The sequence below is a fragment of the Salmo salar genome, chromosome 26 (assembly GCF_965601325.2).
Source record: "Salmo salar chromosome 26, fSalSal1, whole genome shotgun sequence".
Taxonomy (NCBI): domain Eukaryota; kingdom Metazoa; phylum Chordata; class Actinopteri; order Salmoniformes; family Salmonidae; genus Salmo; species Salmo salar.
In genome coordinates this window covers 11828616-11850288 of record NC_138316.1, presented here as the reverse complement: position 1 = coordinate 11850288, position 21673 = coordinate 11828616, and the positions used below count along the sequence as shown (strand labels likewise).

Genomic DNA, 21673 nt, shown 5'->3' with positions numbered 1-21673 from the left:
CTGCTGACAGAGGAACTCTGTAGTCATAGCAACAGCTTCCCTAGGAGGACTCATAATAACACCTCCTCGTGTTAACACATTTACAGACTACCCAGCGAAGAAGAAAGAAGAAAACGGCTTAAAAAGCTCTCAAACATTAGCTTGTTAGATACGTGCTGGCTTTATAAAGACTATTTCAAAGAACTATTAAACTTCCTCGAAACTCTCGCTGAAGCTGGAATTATTCTCCGTAACGAGTCCTCACCTCAACCAATGAAACCTGGAGCTGGACGACTTAACGTACAGCTGAGATGGGTTATGTGGTTGTGTTAGGGGTTAGGGGTTAGGGTTGTGTTCCTGACCTGTGAGATGGGCTGGTTGACGTAGACCCAGCCGGTTAGGGGGTTTACCCTCAGGTACTCTGGGTGTTCTTTAGACATGGAGTAGGTGACGGCGGCATTGGTGCTGTAGTCATCGTCGTGGGCCGCCACACGCAGGAAACTGGTGCCAATCATTGTGTCCTCCCGAAGGAAGTCTGCGGTGAAGACAACACGTCATATTCAATTGGTTGAAAAAATGATGAGCATTAGCTCTGCTGATTAAACTATGTCTTGGCGAGAACAACACAGATGTGATGTTGTCAATGAACCAATAACAAGGGAGACATGACATGATCAGTAGTAGGACTAGATTATGTGCGTGCGTGTGTGTGTGTGTGTGTGTGTGTGTGTGTGTGTGTGTGTGTGTGTGTGTGTGTGTGTGTGTGTGTGTGGTGGGCGTGTGTGTGCGCATGTGTGCGTGCGTGCGTGGGTGTGCGTGCAGGTGTGTGTGTAGGTGTGTGTGTGTGTGTGTGTGTGTATGTCGGTGGGTGGGTGGGTGGGTGTGTGTGTGTGTGTGGGTGGGTGGGTGTGTGTGTGTGTGTATGTCGGTGGGTGGGTGTGTGTGTGTGTGGGTGTGTGGGTGGGTGTGATCCCCAGCACTCACACTCGTAGCGTAGGTTCTCAAACTTGGGGCTGTTGTCGTTCTCGTCGAGAATGAGGATGTTGAGTTGACAGATCCCTATGAGGGGGTCTGCTGCCTGGTCCGTAGCGGTCACCGTCACCGCGTACTCCCGCTGTCGCTCGCGGTCAAACTTCCTGGACGTCACTATCACACCTGGGGGAACAGTGTTATATAGTGGTTGCTATGGCAAAGGACAAAGGCAGACTGGACACAAAACATTTTTCTCAAATCTTATTACTGCCTTGGTGTAGGCTACTATTTATACAATTTCGTCTTCGCTATGCCACTGAATGAATCTGATGTATCATGTTAGCAAATGTAATGATGTGTAACTACAGATCTCAATAAACTAATGAAGGACGTGCGTACACTGTAATGGATGTGCTATTAAAGTTTATAATCAAATGTTTGGTGTTTTTTGGAAATTGCACTTGAATTCAATCAAAGCCATTCTGAGGATTCCTCACAGTTCATGCAAATCCAATCCCTCTCCTTTCACCCCTTTCTCTCTCCTATAAAAGGTTAATGATTGATGTCCACTGAACAGTTACATTTCATGAAGCAATTCATTTTTAAAAGAGGGCTTGTGAACATTTTTTAAATGCTGTCTTTTCTTCCCCTTTTGAGTGCTGGCACATTTTGAAAGGGTGTCATTAAAGTGAATTAGATTGAACTTTGGAATTCATGAAATACTTCAAGGCAGTTCCCAAAGCAATCCAGAGAGGAGGAGGAGAGAGAGAGATAGAGAGAAAGAGAAAGAGACCATCGAAAGAGAGGGAGACTGAGAAACACCAGCGAGAGCTGCAGAGACTCAACCCTTTCAGTACCAGATGACATAAACACTATGGGGATGCTACTAGGCTACACAACCAAACAGTAAAGTTGGACTGTACCGTACCTGTGTCTGGGTGGATACTGAAGGCAGGCACAGTGCTGTCTTTGTGCATGAATCCATAGGTGACTCTCCCATTAGAGCCCTCGTCTGCATCCACGGCGTGGACCTGGAGGACGAACGTTCCCGCATGCTGGTTCTCCAGCACCGTGGTCCGCTCCCGGTACTGCTGGCACTGAGGGGGAAAGGGGGAGAGGGACAGAGATAGTGGGATAGAGGGAGAAAGTGAGATAGAGAGAGCGAGAGAGAGAGAGAGAGAAGAAGATGGGCAATGGAGGAATGCCAGTTACCAAATGACAGAGGCAGAGAAATTAGGATGCATAGAAGGGGAGGAAATGAAAGAAAAAGGTCATTCAGTATATTAAGGACATGTGTGGAAGGGAATGAAAGGGAGGGAGACAGTTATGAAATAGTCAAAGAGAAGGGAAAAAGGGAGAAGGACAGTGGAACGAGGGCGGAGAGATAGGAGTGAATCATTGAAAGGAGTTATAGAAAAGGAGAAGTGAAGAAGTAGAGAGAGAGAGAGGGGGGGAGGAGAGGTTTGAGGAAGGAACTGTCTCTCATTAATCCCTCTATGTTTTGCTCTGTAGAGATTCATCTGTGTTTTATAATTAAAGCGGCCTTGAATCAATTCCATCGAAGCAGATCCACAGAGATACGGAGTAAGCCTGGATAATTCGGATGTGCTCCGACGCCCACACACCTTCCTTCTATCCTCATCGTCATCTGAGCGCTTGCTCGGTGTGTGTGAAGGGAAAACAGTCAAATCTTCCAAATCCCGTCTCTCTGCCATCATCAGATGGCTCATTTTGGCGCGCCTCAGACAGACAGCGTTTCAAAAAAAATAAGAAAAAAAGTTCCCAGATCAATTCAGCAGCTCGTCTTTGATGCTTACTTCTGACATCTAATTAATGACAAGGGAGCTCATCTTCCACCCTCCTCTCCCTCTCCTCCCTCTCCTCTGCCACCCCTTCCTCTAACCATTAGTCAAAGTCTTTCTAGGCCCAAATTCAATGTGTGTTTCAGAGGTCAGGTGTCACCAAGCGAGTCCCAGTCAGGGATGAGAGGAGCTGTGGTGGATCTCAAACTCAAACGGTGCCCCCTTTCCCCCCTCTCCCTCTCCAGCCGCATTTACCCCCCTCTTAGGAAGCTTCAGGACATGGCACTCTCACAGACAACCCAAGGGCCCAGGAGGGGCCCTTCTCTTAGGAGTCGCTGAGTAGCTGATGCTCACAAATCCACAGGAACTGCCTGAACCTCAGCCAAACACACAGGAGCAGGAGGGCCAAGGGCACAAAACCACATAAAAGCATCTTTCTCTCTTCTCTCCGCCTGCTGTTTGCTGCCTGCACAGAGGAGGAAAAAACTGAGCACACAGGCAAAGTGATCCAGCTGTGTTTTATTTTTGAAATACTTTCTCTTTGGACTTTTACTCTTTGGACTTTTTTCCCCCTTTTGTGGAAAAGTCTTGTCCGCACCTCAGTTCAACTATAGTTTGAGCATGTTAGCGCAGATAAATAGAAACTACAACAATTCAAAAAAACAAAGCACGAGGGAGTCCTGAGGGAGCTGTGTGAGAGCACATGAAAAGGTTGAAGCTGATCTTGCAGCCTAACATGTGAAACACGCACACGTACAAAATGCTCCCAGGACTACGGGGAGTTATCTAGCGTTACTGTGCGAGGCACAATTAGCTCCAAATATCTCAAATGCAAAACTCATGTAATTTAAAATTGAAACATCGGCAGAAAACAGGTAGGGCTGTGATGATTCGGCATATCTTTCAAACACTTCATTAAAAACCCTTAGATGATCTAGAAATAGAGTGGGTCGGCCGGCTAATCACACCTCTGGAGGAAGGAGATGGAGAGGTAATAAATAGAGGCGATAGAGAGAGAGAGAGAGAGAGAGAGAGAGAGGGAGCTGCAATAAACAGATAAGAGAAACCGAGAAACGAGAGCGATTTGGAAGGAGAGAGAAAGACTAAGGTCCGGAAGTCAACAGGAGAGTACTTTGAGAAGGTCTGGAAGTCAACAGGAGAGTACTGATACTCATCTCAGAACTCTGTCTCTCAGCCATAGTAAAGGCTGAGAGACAGAGGCTGGGAAACACAATGAGCTGTAATGAGTGTGGTCAGAGCCAAACAGATATCAGAACCGTGACAATGAGAACCGAAGCTTACCTTCTCAAAGACAGGTTTGTTGTTGTTGATGTCGTCCACGCCGACGATGACCTGGGCGGTGGACGAGAGGGCCTGGGGGCCGCCAGAGGTGTTGTCATCGGTCGCTGTGACGTTCAGGACGTACTCTACCCCCTGGAGTCTGGGAGGTGGGCTGGAGCGCAGCCGGATCAGACCTGCAACAACCAATCAGTGACAAGTTATGACCTCACCATGAACGAGTGAACCTCTGCGTTCGCAAGGTCTCCTGACTGACTTATATGGGGCAGCAAAAGCGAGAACATGCTGTTCTATCCGCTTTGGACACATTGTGCCCTTGGTTTTCCCTTTTACTGTATATGAAACAGCATGAACTGAATTCAACCCCGGAGGGTCTGCTTGTGCTCCTTTCTTCGTGACTGACACATCTGGTGTGTAGAACAGCCGTGTCGCTCTCTTCCTCAACATCTCTCCCAGTGTCTTTGACACTTGGCCAGCGTGTGACTGCATCCAACAAAGGCAGTTGTCAATCCCACCTTCGGTGGTGCCTAAAACAACAAAGGACGGCGTATGTCTGTTGTCCGTGTGACTGAGGTTCGTCTCACCTCCGCGGTGACCGTCCTCTCCCCTCGGTGCCTTGGTGACTTTTTCTTCACTTCCAATTGGCCGTAACCCTAATGTGGGCGTCAGATTTCCATCCCTCTCTCTCCCCCTCTCTCTTCCCGAATGCTTTTTTTTTTTGATGTTGCATTCATCAGGCCCTTGGTGTTTGCTAACCGTGTGTGTGGGTTGCAGACACACTTAATACATTCTGTCTTATCTTCTAAGACTCAAACAGGCACAGATGCAACCGTTGGAAATGCACTGGGTGCTGTAAACATTTCCATGGCTTTCACAGGGTCTGCGTTGGATGGAATCATATTACACCCTAACGGTGTTGCTCTTTAGAGACCAGTATGGTCTGTCTATCTCTGCCTAACAGGGTGACATGAAAGACACTGAGTGTCAGGGGAGAGGAGGGGTGAGAGGAGGGAGAGAGGAGGGGGAGAGTGGAGGGGGAGAGGAGGGGGAGAGTGGAGGGGGAGATGAGGGGTGAGATGCTGAGGGCCATACAACAACCAGCCATAGGGAATCAGGAGACATCCCGTCTACGAAATGAGGCGTGGTACGAGCGCTACTGTAGCACGGCCGTGTCAAGAGGGAAATGTAATCAATTATAATATGATGTGACAGCGTGGGGGCAGGGGCAGGACATGTGTGGTGGGGATGGGCCACTGACTGCCATGGAGGAGGCTGCCTGGGAGAGTTTGTCAGAATGACTGGTTTCACCAGGGTGGATGGCCTGGACTAGCAGTACCACAGGCCAGGGAGCTGGTCCTATAAGAGACAGACTAGCTGCACCACAGGCCAGGGAGCTGGTCCTATAAGAGACAGACTAGCTGCACCACAGGCCAGGGAGCTGGTCCTATAAGAGACAGACTAGCTGCACCACAGGCCAGGGAGCTGGTCCTATAAGAGACAGACTAGCTGCACCACAGGCCAGGGAGCTGGTCCTATAAAGAAAGAGCCTGTTGAAGGAGAGCGTGTAGCCTCAGGAGGACATGTCACATACTCCCAGCAACCCAGGGAGAGAACGGCTTCGCACACACACAGAATTATGTTGCACATGCGTGCCACATGGGGTAGTATTCACACATAGCCACGCACGAACACACACCCAGTGAATGCACACACCTGGGTGTACACTCAGGAACATCAAACCAATACACTGTGGAAGAATGTGACAAATTGAACAAACAACTGCCTGCGAGGCCTACCGTACATCAGTATCTATCAGGAGGAGAATGTCTTAAGATGACATAAACATCTCGACATGACTTCAAAGCCTGCTCCGAAAAAGGGTCATCCAGAGTTGAGACATAGAACGAAAAATAGATTTTAAAACGTTCTAAGAAAAAAAGCATATAGTCTGTGTCCCCTCGGTACGTGGGGGATGGAATTGATGTTTGTGCGCATGGGTGTGTGTCAAAGAATGTGTATGTGTGTGTGCTTGTAGACATGTATGTGTGTGTGTGTGTGTGTGTGTGCGTGTCCAAGCACGTGTGTGTGTGAGTGTGCGCGCGTTTGTGTGTGTGTGTGTGTGTGTGTGAGAGTGTGTGACCGTGCTGGGTCAGGCAGGCCGAGGCATACAGCGGTGTGCGTCACAGCCCTTGCTCACCCTGCTAAACATGGCCGGTGAGACTCGGCCAGCACATATCATCACACACCAAAGATGGAGAAGATGTTTCTCCAGGGACCACTGAGCACACGTCGCTTCGTATGATGGAGGGGAGGGGGTTGGCAGGGGGGAGGGACGGGGAGCCGATGCCCCTCTCTCAACGCCAACTCTAATCATCGTCTGGCCCCAAAACAGCGGGATGGATCCATGAAAGGCAGAGAGACTGAGGGAGGAACGACTACGTACGTCCCCTACGGAGAAAGGGGTGAAGTATGGGGCGAATCAATGGGGGGGGGGGGGGAGTTATATAAACCTCACATCACAAGCACGGCAAAACTCCCACTAAACTAGTGGCACTGAGGGAGGACAGCATGATGAACCATTACGACTCCTACACCAATGGGGATTTCTTTATCAGCCTGCAGATGAATTAGAACACTTCTTCAATATGGGCTCTTCACAGACAACCAACGACGCGATAAAAAGGAAAAAGGAGAAGGGTCGTTCCCATTAACCGTAGACATGATCTACCTGTTTATCGGAGTAAACATTTCGCCCGTCGTCTCTGTAAATACCCCCCCCCCCCCCGTGCTGAGAATGGAAGCTTCGTATTTATGTCTTTAATACAAAAAGAGGGTGATCATCTTATTGACTTTGCTGTTTGAATTCTTGAAACGGTATTAAATCTCAGGAAACATATTCTACGCTGAGTTACAGTCAAATTAAAACAGCCCATCTGTCCCCGAGAAAAAAATATCTCCCGTGAATGATTGAGGACATTTCGCGAAAGTGGAGGAGATTTGACGATCCGTGGAGAAGAAGTAATAAAATACTTTGATCTCTAAAAGGGAGAGAGAGTGATGAGATGTGGGTGGGGCCTGTGTGTGTGTGTGTGTGTGTGTGTGTTTGTGTGTGCGTGCGTGCGGAATATGTTCTTCACCTCCTAAACTAATGAGTGCTACGGTATATGGGTATGAACCGTGAAGGATTTGAACTAAATAAGAAGGTGTGAGGAATAGTTTGAAATATATATTTTTTAAGTAAATCATCAGTTTAACGATGTGAGTAATACAAGGGTTAAACCCCTCTAGTGAGCCCAGGCAGCTCCATAGGTGAGCGTAAGAGATAATAGGGTCCAATAATAGTGTGTAAACGTGTCCTACAGTAGCTGCAGGATGTATACACTGATGCCAAGTCAGACCGGTCTAACAGTTACACGACTGTAAACAATAAGGATCTTGAAGCCTATCATAGGGGCTCCATGGATGTGCATGATAACATTTTAACATGTATAATAGTTACACATTCGATATGCATGCTAGAGGCGAAAGCACAACGCAGAACAAAATGCCACCCACGTGTGTGAGAACAGTCGTTTTAGAAGAGTGCTTCTACAGCCTTTTAAAGCAATTGAAGTGACATGGATGAATAGCAGTTTATTTGTTTTGTGTACCAGTCAGGGTTATATGGCTTTTATTTCTTTATATGGTTGAGAAATATCCCCTTTCTGCTGACAGTTACTATCAGTGGAAATGAACAAAGGAAATTGCACCTTGACGTTCCAGAGTAATTGAATTTGTCAAAGTAATTTTATTACCCTTTAATGTGATATGCAGATTCAATGGTGCAATTTAGCCAGGGTGGGAGGGCTATGAAATTAGTTTAGGCCTTTATAACACACACATTTTTCGATTTCAAATTGATTCCTTGGTGGACTAAAGGCGGGACATTGGAGCAAACCTTTTGATGACATCTGCAATGACAAAATCAGCCGCGCTAAAAATAAACAACAGCTAAATTGTATCTCGTGACAATTCCTTTCACCGATCTAGTGTACTATCTACAAGAAGGGATGGGGAAGAGGGAGAGCAGCAGGACTCACTGAGGAAGAGGAAGGGAGGGGAGTAAACAATATGTCTCACCTTTCTGGCTGTCGATAACAAAGTTGCCCTCGTCGTTGCCCGTTGTGATTTTGTAGGTGATTCCATCGCCGTCGGGGTCCTTGGCAAGCACCGTGGCAACCAGTGTGTTAGGCCCGGCGTCCTCCGAGACGAAGGTCCGGTAGCTGTTGACAGAGAGAGAGACATCCCAAAGTCAACACCTCTCCTCGCGTCTCCCCAGCGACAATCCAGAGTGTGAGAGCGAAAATGAGTGAATAACACACCAGGCTGCAGACTTGTCACATTTGAATCACTTTAACATTTCTAACAGATTTATGAATGCATTATGAAGCTGTTTTGGGGAGGGTAACAACAGAATTGGTTGAGTGTCTGATGTTGGCCTAGGTGGAGACAACCTGAGTTCTAATTCCTAATTCTATGGAGATAGCAGTCGGTAAACAGCTGTTGGCAGCCTGTCACAGTGGAGAGATAACACAAAGTGGCTGGGGTGGAGTGTGAAAGAACGACTGACTTGGATGACAGAGTTGTGAGGAACTCTGGAGAGAATCAACCAAGCCCAGCATGTCATACAAACACACAAACAAACCCCTACTTTATACTGTAGATACGCCAAATACAGAATACACAAATAATGCATGAACACCTTGATCTCACACTGCCAGTCACGTTCTTTCCCCCTGGTTGATCCAAACATAAAGGCGATTACAGACGAGCCGCGGTAAGTGGCGAAGGGCTCATAGACTTCAACTGGAGTAGGGTGCCAGGTGGCAAAACACGAGCAGTTTTGCATGTGGCCGTGGCGGTCCCGTAAGTGGCGCTGAAGGCGCCAAAAGATGAATTTGCTGAAGTCTTGAGCGGCCCGCCGCGCACGGTTTACCAAAGGGCATCGTTCATTTTTGTCAACCATTCAAACAATGCAGTTCAACAACAACGCGGTTCAATTTCCGTTTATCACGGCCCATCTGTAAGCAGGCTTAAGGCAATTTACACATAATGCACATACGGTACATGTCACCTAAATAAAAATCATAAAGACCAAACCATGTTTATCCTAACACAGACATCTGCATTGCCACGTGAGAGGACTCCTGTCATCCATGCACATTAAAAAAGTTACCAGTAAGTAAGCCTTGTCCGAGCCAGAACAGCCAATAGGGGTAGCAGCCTATCTCGTGTTTATCTAGCATGAGGCAGCTTGATGTACAAGTACAGTACACCCCATAAACAACACGCTAGTCTGTCATAAGGCCTTACCCACAATCCATCTCCTGATTGCTGAGTGCCGAGCAGAGAGGCATCAGGTCCCATTTTGTGTGTGTATTTGGTATGACCCCCCCCAACCTTGCAGTTTCAGGGCTGACACTCAAGGCCACTGATTATGCGCATACTGTATATTATAGTCCACAAAATGACAATGAAGACACAAAGCCATATAGGAAATAGGGATTGTGCACGATGGAGGGCAATTATGTCTGTTCTCAGTCTATTCCATTGGGACCCCTAGACTGGGACCCTAGAGCAGGCTTCAGGACTGGCTATGTGATAGAAGCTCCCGATAGTAATGACAGAATAGAAGATGGTTCATTACTGCTGTTAAGTAAATGTGATTCATTTTATACCCACAGTAAACTAACTATACTGTACAGTTTGTGGCCTTTAAATCTAGCAGGCCTGTAACGTAAAGAACACTTCCAGACCTTTACACTGATCTGAAAAAAAAAATCGATTTACTCTCCTCTACACAGGAACACGCATAAAGGTACACAGACGGCCATGCTCCCACTCCCACAGACTCCTACTCATCCCCCATTCTCAGAATCACTCGTGCTGTATAAGACTGTACACACATAAAGAACTGTATTTTATTTCAAGCAAACAGTCATAGTGACGCAAAAACAAACACATTCACACACACACACACACACATTCACACACACACACACACTCAGAGAGATATAAGCCTCACGGTCTTCCCATCTGTCTTTCACCAATCACCCTCCCGCTTCATCTATATTGAAATGTTCCCGTGGATGTGAGCACGTCTAACAGCGGAAAGACAAACAGGGCCTCAATGTGGGCACAGTATGTTGTCGCTCATCATTCCTCCCACGCTCCACTCCGCTCAGAGCTAGTGGACGCAGAAACAAGACAGAGGAGCGACTCACTCTGACAGACTGACAGAGAGGGACTCTTCTACCGAGCCAGCGTGCTCTGTCCGTCCGTCGGTCGGTCGTGTCTGTCTGTAGTCGACCTGTCGGTCTGTCGGTCTTGTCTGTCTGTCTGGAGTCCGTCTGTAGCCTGTCGGTCTTGTCTGTCTGTCTGTCTGCTACCCGTCTCCTCCACTCCTCAGTCAGTAGAAAAGGAATCATTTTGCTGGGTGGAGAGGTAAAAAGCACTCACACATTTCCTTTGTTCCTTTCCGTCTGTGCCAGTAGATGGAAGCTGCTCAGAATTTCTCTACAATGAAGATCTACTGTATATTACCCAATCAAGATAGAATTTCTTCGGGCAGAAATGGAACAAACTTTTCATGTGTCATGTATTGTTTACACAAGAGCATTATGCACTTTCTATTTCCATGGAAACCAATGTTCCAGTTTCTTTCATTTGATTTGAATTGATTAGGGCCCTGTCATTCACTTGATTAGGGCCCTGTCAAGTTGTATTTCATAGGCATGCAGGCATGACTGTACGGAGCAACAACTTATGATAACTTATGCAGAACAAATGAAGACGATAAAACGTCTCAAAAAAGGATTATCAACTACAATGATACATTCAAAATGATCAGTGATCATGTCAAATCAGTTGTCTGACAAATGGAGAGAGGTTTGGGAAAGGGAGGAGAAAAAGGGACAGAATGACGGTGACAAGGAAGCAGAGAGTAAGATGGACGGGTGTCCAGTGAGTGACAAAGATGGAGAGAGGGGACCGGTTGTACTCGTCATCCGGTCCTTTCCCACACAACTGATTGATGGGTAACAGAGTCGTGCCGACAGGCATTTCATGCTTGTGACTTATGTCCCCGCTTGGAGACGCCCCCCCCCCCCAACCCCCTCACCCCTCCCCATGCCACCCGCCTGCTCCAACACCCACCGCCACGGCACAACAGACACCTGCGACCTTTAATCTGTCACCAGCCCCAAAGAGCCTTCGTTTCCCATGATGAGATGACACCCTCGTGTACACCCCCCCCCCCATACACACAACACATCTCTCAAAGACCGTATTTTCACAGGCTCCATTTTCTCTAAAGACTAAAGAGAGGATCCCCCACACCACAGCACCTCTCCATCACCTGCCTCCGCCGCTCAAAGGTTGTCGCGCACCGACTCAGGCTGCTGTCCCTCTCTCACCTGTCGCCATTGGACTTTGGCCCAGGACTGACTGACAACTCCCAGGCGGGGGCCGCCATTTTGTGGGAGAGGCAGTGAGTGAGTGAACGGCGAACGCGGCAGGCTCCTGCCCAGGCAGACAGACAGTGGTTGTGCATTCCCCTCACAGCGCCAGCTCTCCCGCTCATTATCTACCCCATCGATCTCATTTCAACCCAAACTCCAGCTTCTGCTCCATCAGAGTCTTCCTACATCCTCCCTCCCGTCAGCCAACCAGCCAGCCCGCCTCTACCACACCAGAGACACGGACGCTCTGTCACCCTTAACCCCATTTCCCTCCACAATGACTGACATCAGCCGCAATATAATTAGCCAATTTACCCAAAACATCTATTACATATTAACGACTGAGAAAACAAACAGCGCCGGACCGAGACTGGCTTGTTGTTTGTGCTCATTAGCATCTCTCCATCTTCTGTAATGTCAACAGATTGCCAGGGCTCTGTGAATACATGTATAAATAGCTCTCTGCCTATCCAATTCACTCATCACTCAGGTTACTGTCGGCCAGCAAACAATCCCTGTAATGATCTACTTAGTGTACACTGGGCTGGGTGACAAGACTCATTTTGTCGATTTCACCAGCAACACGTCATTTTCCAATGAAAACCTCATAACTCTATTTCTGGCTTTTTTAAAAATATATATACATTTTTTTTGTTGATGTATTGAAAGCAGTGACTCCCTTCAATATTCGCTGAACATTTCATGAGCCTCGGCCCACGAAAAGGTATTCAAAATATCTTCTGCAGTTTCGTTGTATGTTCGTTAATAGGAAATGATGGTGTTTTATTTTTTCATTTCAAGAAAAGTTTGTTTCTGGAGATGAGGTTTTCGTCTGATAGCGATGAACAGCAAAGGGGGAGCGAACCGAGTCGCAAATGGTACTGGCTGATCCAATTGAGCCCAGTAGAAATAACAGTCTGACGGCCATCACAAAGCAACTCGATTAATACCAGACACCCTTCCCTGTTTCCTTGTTTTATACATTAGAGAATATCTGTAGACTAACAATGACAATTCACTGTAGATCTCCGTAGAATGGACAGAGCATGAGGGGAAACTGGTGATGGTCCTGCTGACCCGGAAATCAATTCTTCCAACAGAGACACACAGCAATAGCATCATAACACACACACACAGACGCACACACAGCCTCCCATCACACGTAACCCCGCACACAGACCCACACACAGCCTCCCACTACAGCACACAGAACCCCATCTACCTACCCACACCACAACATTAATCCCAACAACTAAACGTTAAGTCATTTACATAGAGCATCCATATCAGCAATTCATATCCAGCCACACCCACACGCTGGGTCCATGCCACTGTTCCTCTGAATGATTCAAACAGACATCCCTGGTGGGCAGTTGGTTCTCCCTCTCCATCTCTCTATACCCCTAGTCTCTCGCTCTTTCTCTCACTCTGTCTGACTCAATCACTCCATCTCAACTCATTCCCTACCTCTTCATCTCTCTCTGAAAAACAAACGTGTACTTCAGCACACACACACACACACACACACACACACACACACACACACACACACACACACACACACACACACACACACACACACACACACACACACACACACACACACACACTGCCCTGGCGCTGGCGTTATTCTCTCCACGACAACTAAAGGCATGGCTGATTGAACCTGCCTCACCAATTTGCAGAGCGAGCTGACAGAAAATTGTCCAATTAAAAGAGCCACAGGCCAGAGCAACGCCAGAGGGAGAAAAAAAAACAGCTCAATGCATCACAACAGATCGGCCCGGAACAGCAGGGTAATGCGGCATTTAAAAAAAGGACTGTGCGGATGAGCTAATACAGGGCAGGAAACATGCCCAAGAGGAACAGGACAGATAGAGATGTTTAAATCGCAGTTTCTGTTTCTTTTTGTTGTTGTTGTGTGTTTTGTCTTGAAGGGGGTTTGGTTGTAGACCAGCGGCAGCTGTAGGGGATTTGGGGAATTGGCAGCCATGTGGAATTCTGGAAACTACAGCTGCACTGGATTGTGGGAGGAGGCAGCTGTGCAGAGCGGAGGAAAGGGAAATGGCATGGCCTAGGCTGACAAATAGGCAACGGGTGAGGGTTAACAACAAGAAGAGCAGGCAGGGTGGAAGGAAAATTATGAGTAGAGAAGGGAGATACATGAATAATAAAAATAATGAAATAGGCGTTCTGCTTAGATGTTGACAATGATGGCCATGATGATGATTGTGATAACCACGCTCTTACTAATGATTAATAGTGATGAAGAGGAGAAGCAGTACTGTACTCACACATGCTGGGAGAACTCTGGGACCTCATCGTTGACATTGGCCATGCGGATGCGTACAGTGGCTGTACCTGTCCGGGGCACATCTCCCTTGTCCACAGCCATCACCACAAACTCATACAGGTGGTTGGGCCTCTCATAGTCCAGCTGCCCTGCAGGGAAAATCGTGCCGTGGGGAGAAATGCTGAAGTCCGGGCTCAGAGTGTAGTAGGACAACTCAGCGTTCAGGTCCGAGTCACAGTCACTGGCAGACACTAGAGTGAGGGAGAGACAGGGGATGGGAGGTTAGATAAAGACATCTCTCTGTTTCCTTCAACATCATCTAACCAGAACTAATATGTCCAACACGTAACCCTAGTCTTAATTACTATTGTTTTTCCATGCATGTTCACACATTTCTGTATCGCATCAAATTGAAGGTTGGGAATAGCATTTTCCCAAATGTCTCTTTTTGTGTTGAAAACATACTGGAGTAGGTTTACGGTCAGAGTGATTGCCTTGCTAAAAGAGAGGGCTGTGTCTGGGACTGGGATCAGCATATTTTCCGCTAACTAGTCCTTTTCACCGTGAACTACTGCATTCTGCTATTCTCCTTAGATTGCATTCCGTATACTCTCTACCTCACTGTATCATGTAGACCAACAGCATCCAAGATACAGGAGATTGGTGGCACCTTAATTGGGGAGGACGGGTTCGTGGTACTGACTGGAGAGGAATCATTATTCTGAGCCGTTCAGCGGCCTCCACCGATCCACGGGAACCTAGCTCGGTGGATTTAAATGTCACCAACAACACTGTCAAATATGAGCATTATCCTTGATGACACATATCCATATACTGTGGAAGACTTCTTAAATCAAAGTCAATATTTAATTTCCTCAGTATGCACTTGCTGATTTAGCAATGAGGGTCATTTGAATATCCATCGATACTGAGCCAGTGAGGCTCTAAAAGGATTGTTGGGCTAACTGACAGCCTCCAAGGGTCTGGTTCCTCAGCCCTCACCACAGAACCGAGCTGTAGGAGACATAGATGAATAAAACATGCTGTGTGGCGCTGTTTGCCATGTTGCTACTTCGGCTTTAAAACCAGCCTAAATGCCTAAATCCATGTATATCTAATCTTTCAGATCCACTTCAGCCAATCCCAGGGCTTGTCGCTGTGGCCTGGGCTAGCCCTAAAAATGGAGCCGGATGTCCCGTGTAAAGTCTCTCTCTCTCTCTCTCTCTCTCTCTCTCTCTCTCTCTCTCTCTGTGACACAATCACAGCCTCCTGTTCGGGAACCCACTAATCCCAGGAACGAGAGCCTAATCTCGGCTTCTTCCCCTTGAACCGTCGGACCAACACACAGGGCATACAAAAAAAGAAGCTTTCATTGAAATTTCATTGAAAGCTTACACTTTCTCATAGATGTGATCCAGGGTGGAGGGGGTGAGAGAGAGCGTACGTGTATCGCTCCACTCACCTTGTAGCAGAGAGGTTGCCGTGGTTACAGTCTCCGGCACACTGTCTTTGCTGTAAATGGACTGCAGGAACTCAGGAACACAGTCATTTTCGTCGGTGATGATCACGCGCACCTGTTTAATTAGGAGAGAAAATGATTCATACGTGATTCAGTTTAGGGAGAGCGTGCGAGAGAGCGAGAGAGACAGAGAGAGAGAGAGAGAGCGAGAGAGAGAGAGAGAGAGAGGGAGGGAGTAAATTATTCTCCTCCTCCAGGTAATTTGATAGTTATCTTTAGGCCTTTGATAGATTAATTGTTAAACCTAATGAACTGTCTTACCATGAATTGCTTTCAACAGCTCAGCTAATACAATCTATTTAAACTGATGAGAAAGTGAGCTAGAGACACTGAGTAAAATGTGAATATAGTTGAAGGTAAAGTATAATACATTGCAGGGCAGAAAGGTTTGAGCTTGGGGTGTGCCAGGGAGCAAGAGTCATTCATATCTGGGCTTCTGAAAGTGTCTGATTGTGGCCAGTCTGGGGAGAGAGCCAGTAATCGTCCCTGGTGTTTATCACAGGAGAGGAAAAGCTGCTTTCAGTAGATTGCCCTTTCACTACTAACAGTCAGAGCCAAACTCCACAGCACTGGGTAAGCAATCCCCCAAGAGGTTCAACAGGGTCAGAAAAATAAGAGAAAAAAAAGATGAAAAAGAGAAGAGATGCTCTGCTGCTGCTATTTCCTTACCCGTTCCACCCCTTCTCCTCCTCCTCCTCTGCCCTTCCTCTCCTCTGAAAGAGGAGCAGCGAGGTAACAGGGGATTACAGCGTCCTCCTCACTGTAATTCACACTGATACACCAGCCACGGCGAGAGAAAAAAAAAATTATCACACAAAATGAACATAATCCTCCAAATCCACACCTTTCCCCTCCCTCATTACACCATGCAGTCAGCGCTTAGCGGTGTGCTCAAAAGGTGTGCGTTTGTAAGCGCCTGTTCTTTGTTATCTGCCGTCAGAAGCAGTTACATCCCTATCCTGGCTCGGAGGGATGCAGACTTCACCGATTTACATAGAGGCTAGGATTGCTTACCCAGGCTCGTTAACCTCTCTTGGGTAGGGGGCAGTATTTTAACGTCCGGATGAAAAGCGTGCCCGTAGTAAACTGCCTGCTACTCGGGCCCAGAAGGTACGATATGCATATTATTAGTAGATTTGGATAGAAAACACTCTGAAGTTTCTAAAACTGTTTGAATGATGTCTGTGAGTATAACAGAACTCATATGGCAGGCAAAAACCTGAGAAGAAATCCAACCAGGAAGTGTGGAAATCTGAGGTTTGTAGTTTTTCAAGTGATTGCCTATCTACTATACAGTGTCTGTGGGGTCATTTTGCACTTCCTAAGGCTTCCACTAGATGTCAACAGTCTTTAGAACATTGTTTCATGCTTCTACTGTGAATGGGGAGAGAATAAGAGCGCTTGGAATCAGATGACTGAGAAAATGACATGAGCTCAATTGCACGCACTCCCGTGAGAGTTAGGTGTGTTCCTTTTCATTTCTGAAGACAAAGGAATCGTCCGGTTGGAATATTATGGAAGATTTATGATAAAAACATCCTAAAGATTGATTCTATACATCGTTTGACATGTTTCTACGAACTGTAATATAACTTTTTTGACTTTTCGTCTGAACTTACTGCGCGAGCACAGTGCATTTGGATTACTCGACTGAACGCGTGAACAAAATGGAGGTATTTGGACATAAAGATGAACTTTATCGAACAAAACAAACATTTATTACGCTAGCATCCCACATACCCCAGAGAGGTTAATAACCCAGCTAGACACCAGACGGAGACCTGTAGTGTGAGACACAATGCAGCCTTGGTTTCCTCCTGTGACTACTAGGAGAGAACCTCTGACATGAAATACAGTGTGTTGCCGGGCGAACACGGCAGCCCCATGGCCAGAGCACTGCTCTGCTCTACTATTCATTAGGGGAGGTAAGGAGAGCTGCCTGCCTGCATTAACAGCTGTTCTCTTCCAGTCCAGAGCCTGCAGCTAAGGAGCAGAACACTCAGTCAGACTCGGAGCGTTCTTCCGATGTCAGAGTCAGAACACTCTCTGAAGAACAAAACAACAAGAACATCAGCTGACCCCCTTTTAACACACGCCACGACTACGGTACCAAAGCACACAACTGTTCTGTTAGAAGAAGCACAGTAATGTGAGCTCCCTGAGGCAGCTAGCGAGGAGAGAGAGGGAAAAGGAGAAAGAGAGGGTTGTGCTGGGCAGTGCAGTGATGAAACAGAGGGCTGAATTTGACGTGAGAGCCAGTCAGCTCTGATAAGGCTGAGGACCCATCGGCATGTTGTGGAGAGGCTGGGCAGGTCACTGCCTGGTTAGGTAACTAACAGTGCTACAAAGTATTTGCTGCAGTAGGAGAAACGCTTGGAATCTACCTGCAAATTAACAAAGCGGATTCAAAGTTCAGGGCCTTTTCACAACTCAGTCTCTTCGGCGGGAGCTTTGACTGCTTGACTGCTTGACTGTTTGGATGTACATTTTTGGAGGTATGTGATGAACGTTGAACAGCTGTGCCCTGTGGCATGGGCAGGCCAGCAAGGGTTGGACAAGCCAGGACATGGGCAGTCGGAGCAGGGCACGAGCACGGGCAGCAACACATCTCCCTCCCTCCCGGCTCTCTCTGTATCTCTCTCCCTCCTCCCTTCCCCTCCCTCCAGCCTCTGCCTAGCTCTCTCTCTCCCTCCCTTCAGAATCTCCCTCCCTCTCTCCCTTCCTCTAGCCTCCTTCTCTCTTCCTTTCTCTCTGTGTCTGTCTGTCCGTCTCTCTCTCTTGCTCTCTATCTTTCCGTCCCACCCCCTACCTCCCTCCAGCCTCCCTACTCTCCCTCCCTCCCTCCCTCCCTCACTCCCTCTTCTACTGCAGCAGGCATTCACTGAGGACTCTTTCTGGATATAAAGCTCGCAGGATTAGACAGATCTCAGGAGCAGCTGCCAGTCTTTTCTCTCTCCCCCTCATGTTTGTTCCCACATTTTGTTTGGCTCTGTGCTCTACTGTTGTGCCTGAGGACAGGGAAGACCAGTGGATGGCTGAGCAGTGAAGATGTCTGTCTTTCTGCTGACGTTAACTAGGCGTGATGCTCATGTTGAGGCGGGGCACCACAGTAGAGAAACACTGGGAGCCATTCTCTAGTCTCTCCCCCACGTCCCCCATCCATGTTTAATTAGCAGTGAAGGCTGGGATATCTCCCCAGCACTGAGACAACAAACTAGACCACCCAACATCATACATGTTCCCATTATTTTTGTTCATGTAGCCGTTGCCCATGTGTTCTCTCTGTTCAAGCATCTTAGCAGCTCCATTAATTGATATTCCTAATCAGAAGGATAACCTAGCGAACCCTGTGAGAGGCATTACATTCTGTGTCTGTGTGTGTGTGTGTGTGTGTGTGTGTGTGTGTGTGTGTGTGTGTGTGTGTGTGTGTGTGTGTGTGTGTGTGTGTGTGTGTGTGTGTGTGTGTGTGTGTGTGTGTGTGTGTGTGTGTGTGTGTGTGAGAGAGAGAGCGAGAGAGAGGGTCCAAGGCCAGCCTGGACCCATACACACACACACACACACACACACACACACACACACACACACACACACACACACACACACACACACACACACACACACACACACACACACACACACACACACACACACACACACACACTCTCTTTCAGTTGCAGAATACTTACAGGTGGGACACTGCACTCTTCCCACCAGACTCCTCTGAGTCTCACACATGCAAAGTCACACACTCATGCGCGCATGCACACATCCATGTACACACACACACACACACACACACACACACACACACACACACACACACACACACACACACACACACACACACACACACACACACACACACACACACCATGCAGGCTCTTTCAGTTGCAGAATACTTGCAGGTGGGACACTGCACTCTTCCCACCAGACTCCTCTGAGTCTCACACATGCAAAGTCACACACTCATGCGCGCATGCACACATCCATACACACACACACACACACACACACACACACACACACACACACACACACACACACACACACACACACACACACACACACACACACACACACACACACACACACACACACACACCATGCAGGCTCTTTCAGTTGCAGAATACTTGCAGGTGGGACACTGCAGGAAGGTTTTCAAAAACAGCCACATTATAACAGATCATGTCTCTCTTATTATGTCCCTGTTCCAGTCTTAGATTCCATTTATCCATCTCCCCTGTTCCATGTACCCAGTGATTCTCAATGATTTACCACCCCCCTCTCTCTCTTTCTCTCTCTTATACACACACAAATGCTAAAACTAAATGTATTTATTTATTTATTTATTTCACCTTTATTTAACCAGGTAGGCAAGTTGAGAACAAGTTCTCATTTACAAATGCGACCTGGCCAAGATAAAGCAAAGCAGTTCGACAACATACAAAAACACAGAGTTACACATGGAGTAAAACAACATACAATCAATGATGCAGTAGAAAAATAAAAAAAATAAGACTATATACAATGTGAGCAAATGATGTGAGATAAGGGAGGTAAAGGCAAAAAAAATGCCATGGTGGAAAAGTAAATAAAGTATAGCAAGAAAAACACTGGAATGGTAGATTTGTAGTTTGAAGAAAGTTCAGAGATAAAATATAAATAATATGGTGCAAAGGAGCAAAATAAATAAAATAAATAAATACAGTAGGGGAAGAGGTAGTAGTTTGGGCTAAATTATAGATGGGCTATGTACAGGTGCAGTGATCTGTGAGCTGCTCTGACAGCTGGTGCTTAAAGCTAGTGAGGGAGATAAGTGTTTCCAGTTTCAGAGATTTTTGTAGTTCGTTCCAGTCATTGGCAGCAGAGAACTGGAAGGAGAGACGACCAAAGGAGGAGTTGGCTTTAGGGGTGACCAGAGAGATATACCTGCTGGAGCGCGTGCTACAGGTGGGTGCTGCTATGGTGACCAGTGAGCGGAGATAAGGGGGGACTTTACCTAGCAGGGTCTTGTAGATGACCTGGAGCCAATGTGTTTGGCGACGATTATGAAGCGAAGGCCAGCCAACGAGAGCGTTCAGGTCGCAGTGGTGGGTAGTATATGGGGCTTTGGTGACAAAACGGATGGCACTGTGATAGACTGCATCCAGCTTGTTGAGTAGGGTATTGGAAGCTATTTTGTAAATGACATCGCCGAAGTCGAGGATAGGTAGGATGGTCAGTTTTACGAGGGTATGTTTGGCAGCATGAGTGAAGGATGCTTTGTTGCGAAATAGGAAGCCAATTCGAGATTTCACTTTGCATTGGAGATGATTGATGTGAGTCTGGAAGGAGAGTTTACAGTCTAACCAAACACCTAGGTATTTGTAGTTGTCCACAAATTCTAAGTTAGAACCGTCCAGAGAAGTGATGCTGGACAGGCGGGCAGGTGCAGGCAGCGATCGGTTGAAGAGCATGCATTTAGTTTTACTTGTGTTTAGGAGCAGTTGGAGACCACGGAAGGAGAGTTGAATGGCATTCAAGCTCGTCTGGAGGGTTGTTAACACAGTGTCCAAAGAAGGGCCAGAAGTGTACAGAATGGTGTCGTCTGCGTAGAGGTGGATCAGAGATTCACCAGCAGCAAGAGCGACATCATTTATGTATACAGAGAAAAGAGTTGGCCCAAGAATTGAACCCTGTGGTACCCCCATAGAGACTGCCAGAGGTCCAGACAGTAGGCCCTCCGATTTGACACACTGAACTCTGTCAGAGAAGTAGTTGGTGAACCAGGCGACGCAATCGTTTGAGAAACCAAGGCTACTGAGTCTGCCGATGAGGATGTGGTGATTAACAGAGTCAAAAGCTTTGGCCAGGTCAATGAATACGGCAGCACAGTATTGTTTCTTATCGATGGCGGTTACGATGTCGTTTAGGACCTTGAGCGTGGCTGAGGTGCACCCATGACCAGCTCTGAAACCAGATTGCATAGCGGAGAGGGTGCGGTGGGATTCGAAATGGTCGGTAATCTGTTTGTTGACTTGGCTTTCGAAGACCTTAGAAAGGCAGGGTAGGATGGATATAGGTCTGTAGCAATTTGGGTCAAGAGTGTCACCTCCTTTGAAGAGGGGGATGACAGCAGCTGCTTTCCAATCTATGGGAATCTCAGACGACACGAAAGAGAGGTTGAACAGGCTAGTAATAGGGGTTGCAATAATTTCGGCAGATAATTTTAGAAAGAAAGGGTCCAGATTGTCAAGCCCAGCTGATTGTCAAGCCCGCCTTCCCTGTAGCTCAGTTGGTAGAGCATGGTGTTTGCAACGCCAGGGTTGTG

At 47.3% G+C, this 21673-nt stretch overlaps 1 protein-coding gene across 2 annotated transcripts in view; it reads right to left on the bottom strand.

Annotated features, from left to right (window-relative positions):
* The window catches only part of LOC106587167 (neural-cadherin), a 213223-nt gene that overhangs the window by 86305 nt on the left and 105245 nt on the right, over positions 1–21673 (bottom strand). For both annotated transcript variants that reach the window (XM_045708388.2, XM_082969408.1), the window contains exons 5-11: positions 15307–15418; positions 13846–14095; positions 8172–8314; positions 4056–4228; positions 1880–2048; positions 964–1134; positions 342–514 (exon numbers count right to left, since the gene is read on the bottom strand). In XM_045708388.2, coding sequence (XP_045564344.2) covers positions 342–514; positions 964–1134; positions 1880–2048; positions 4056–4228; positions 8172–8314; positions 13846–14095; positions 15307–15418 — 1191 coding nt within the window. The remainder of the gene's footprint in view (positions 1–341; positions 515–963; positions 1135–1879; positions 2049–4055; positions 4229–8171; positions 8315–13845; positions 14096–15306; positions 15419–21673) is intronic.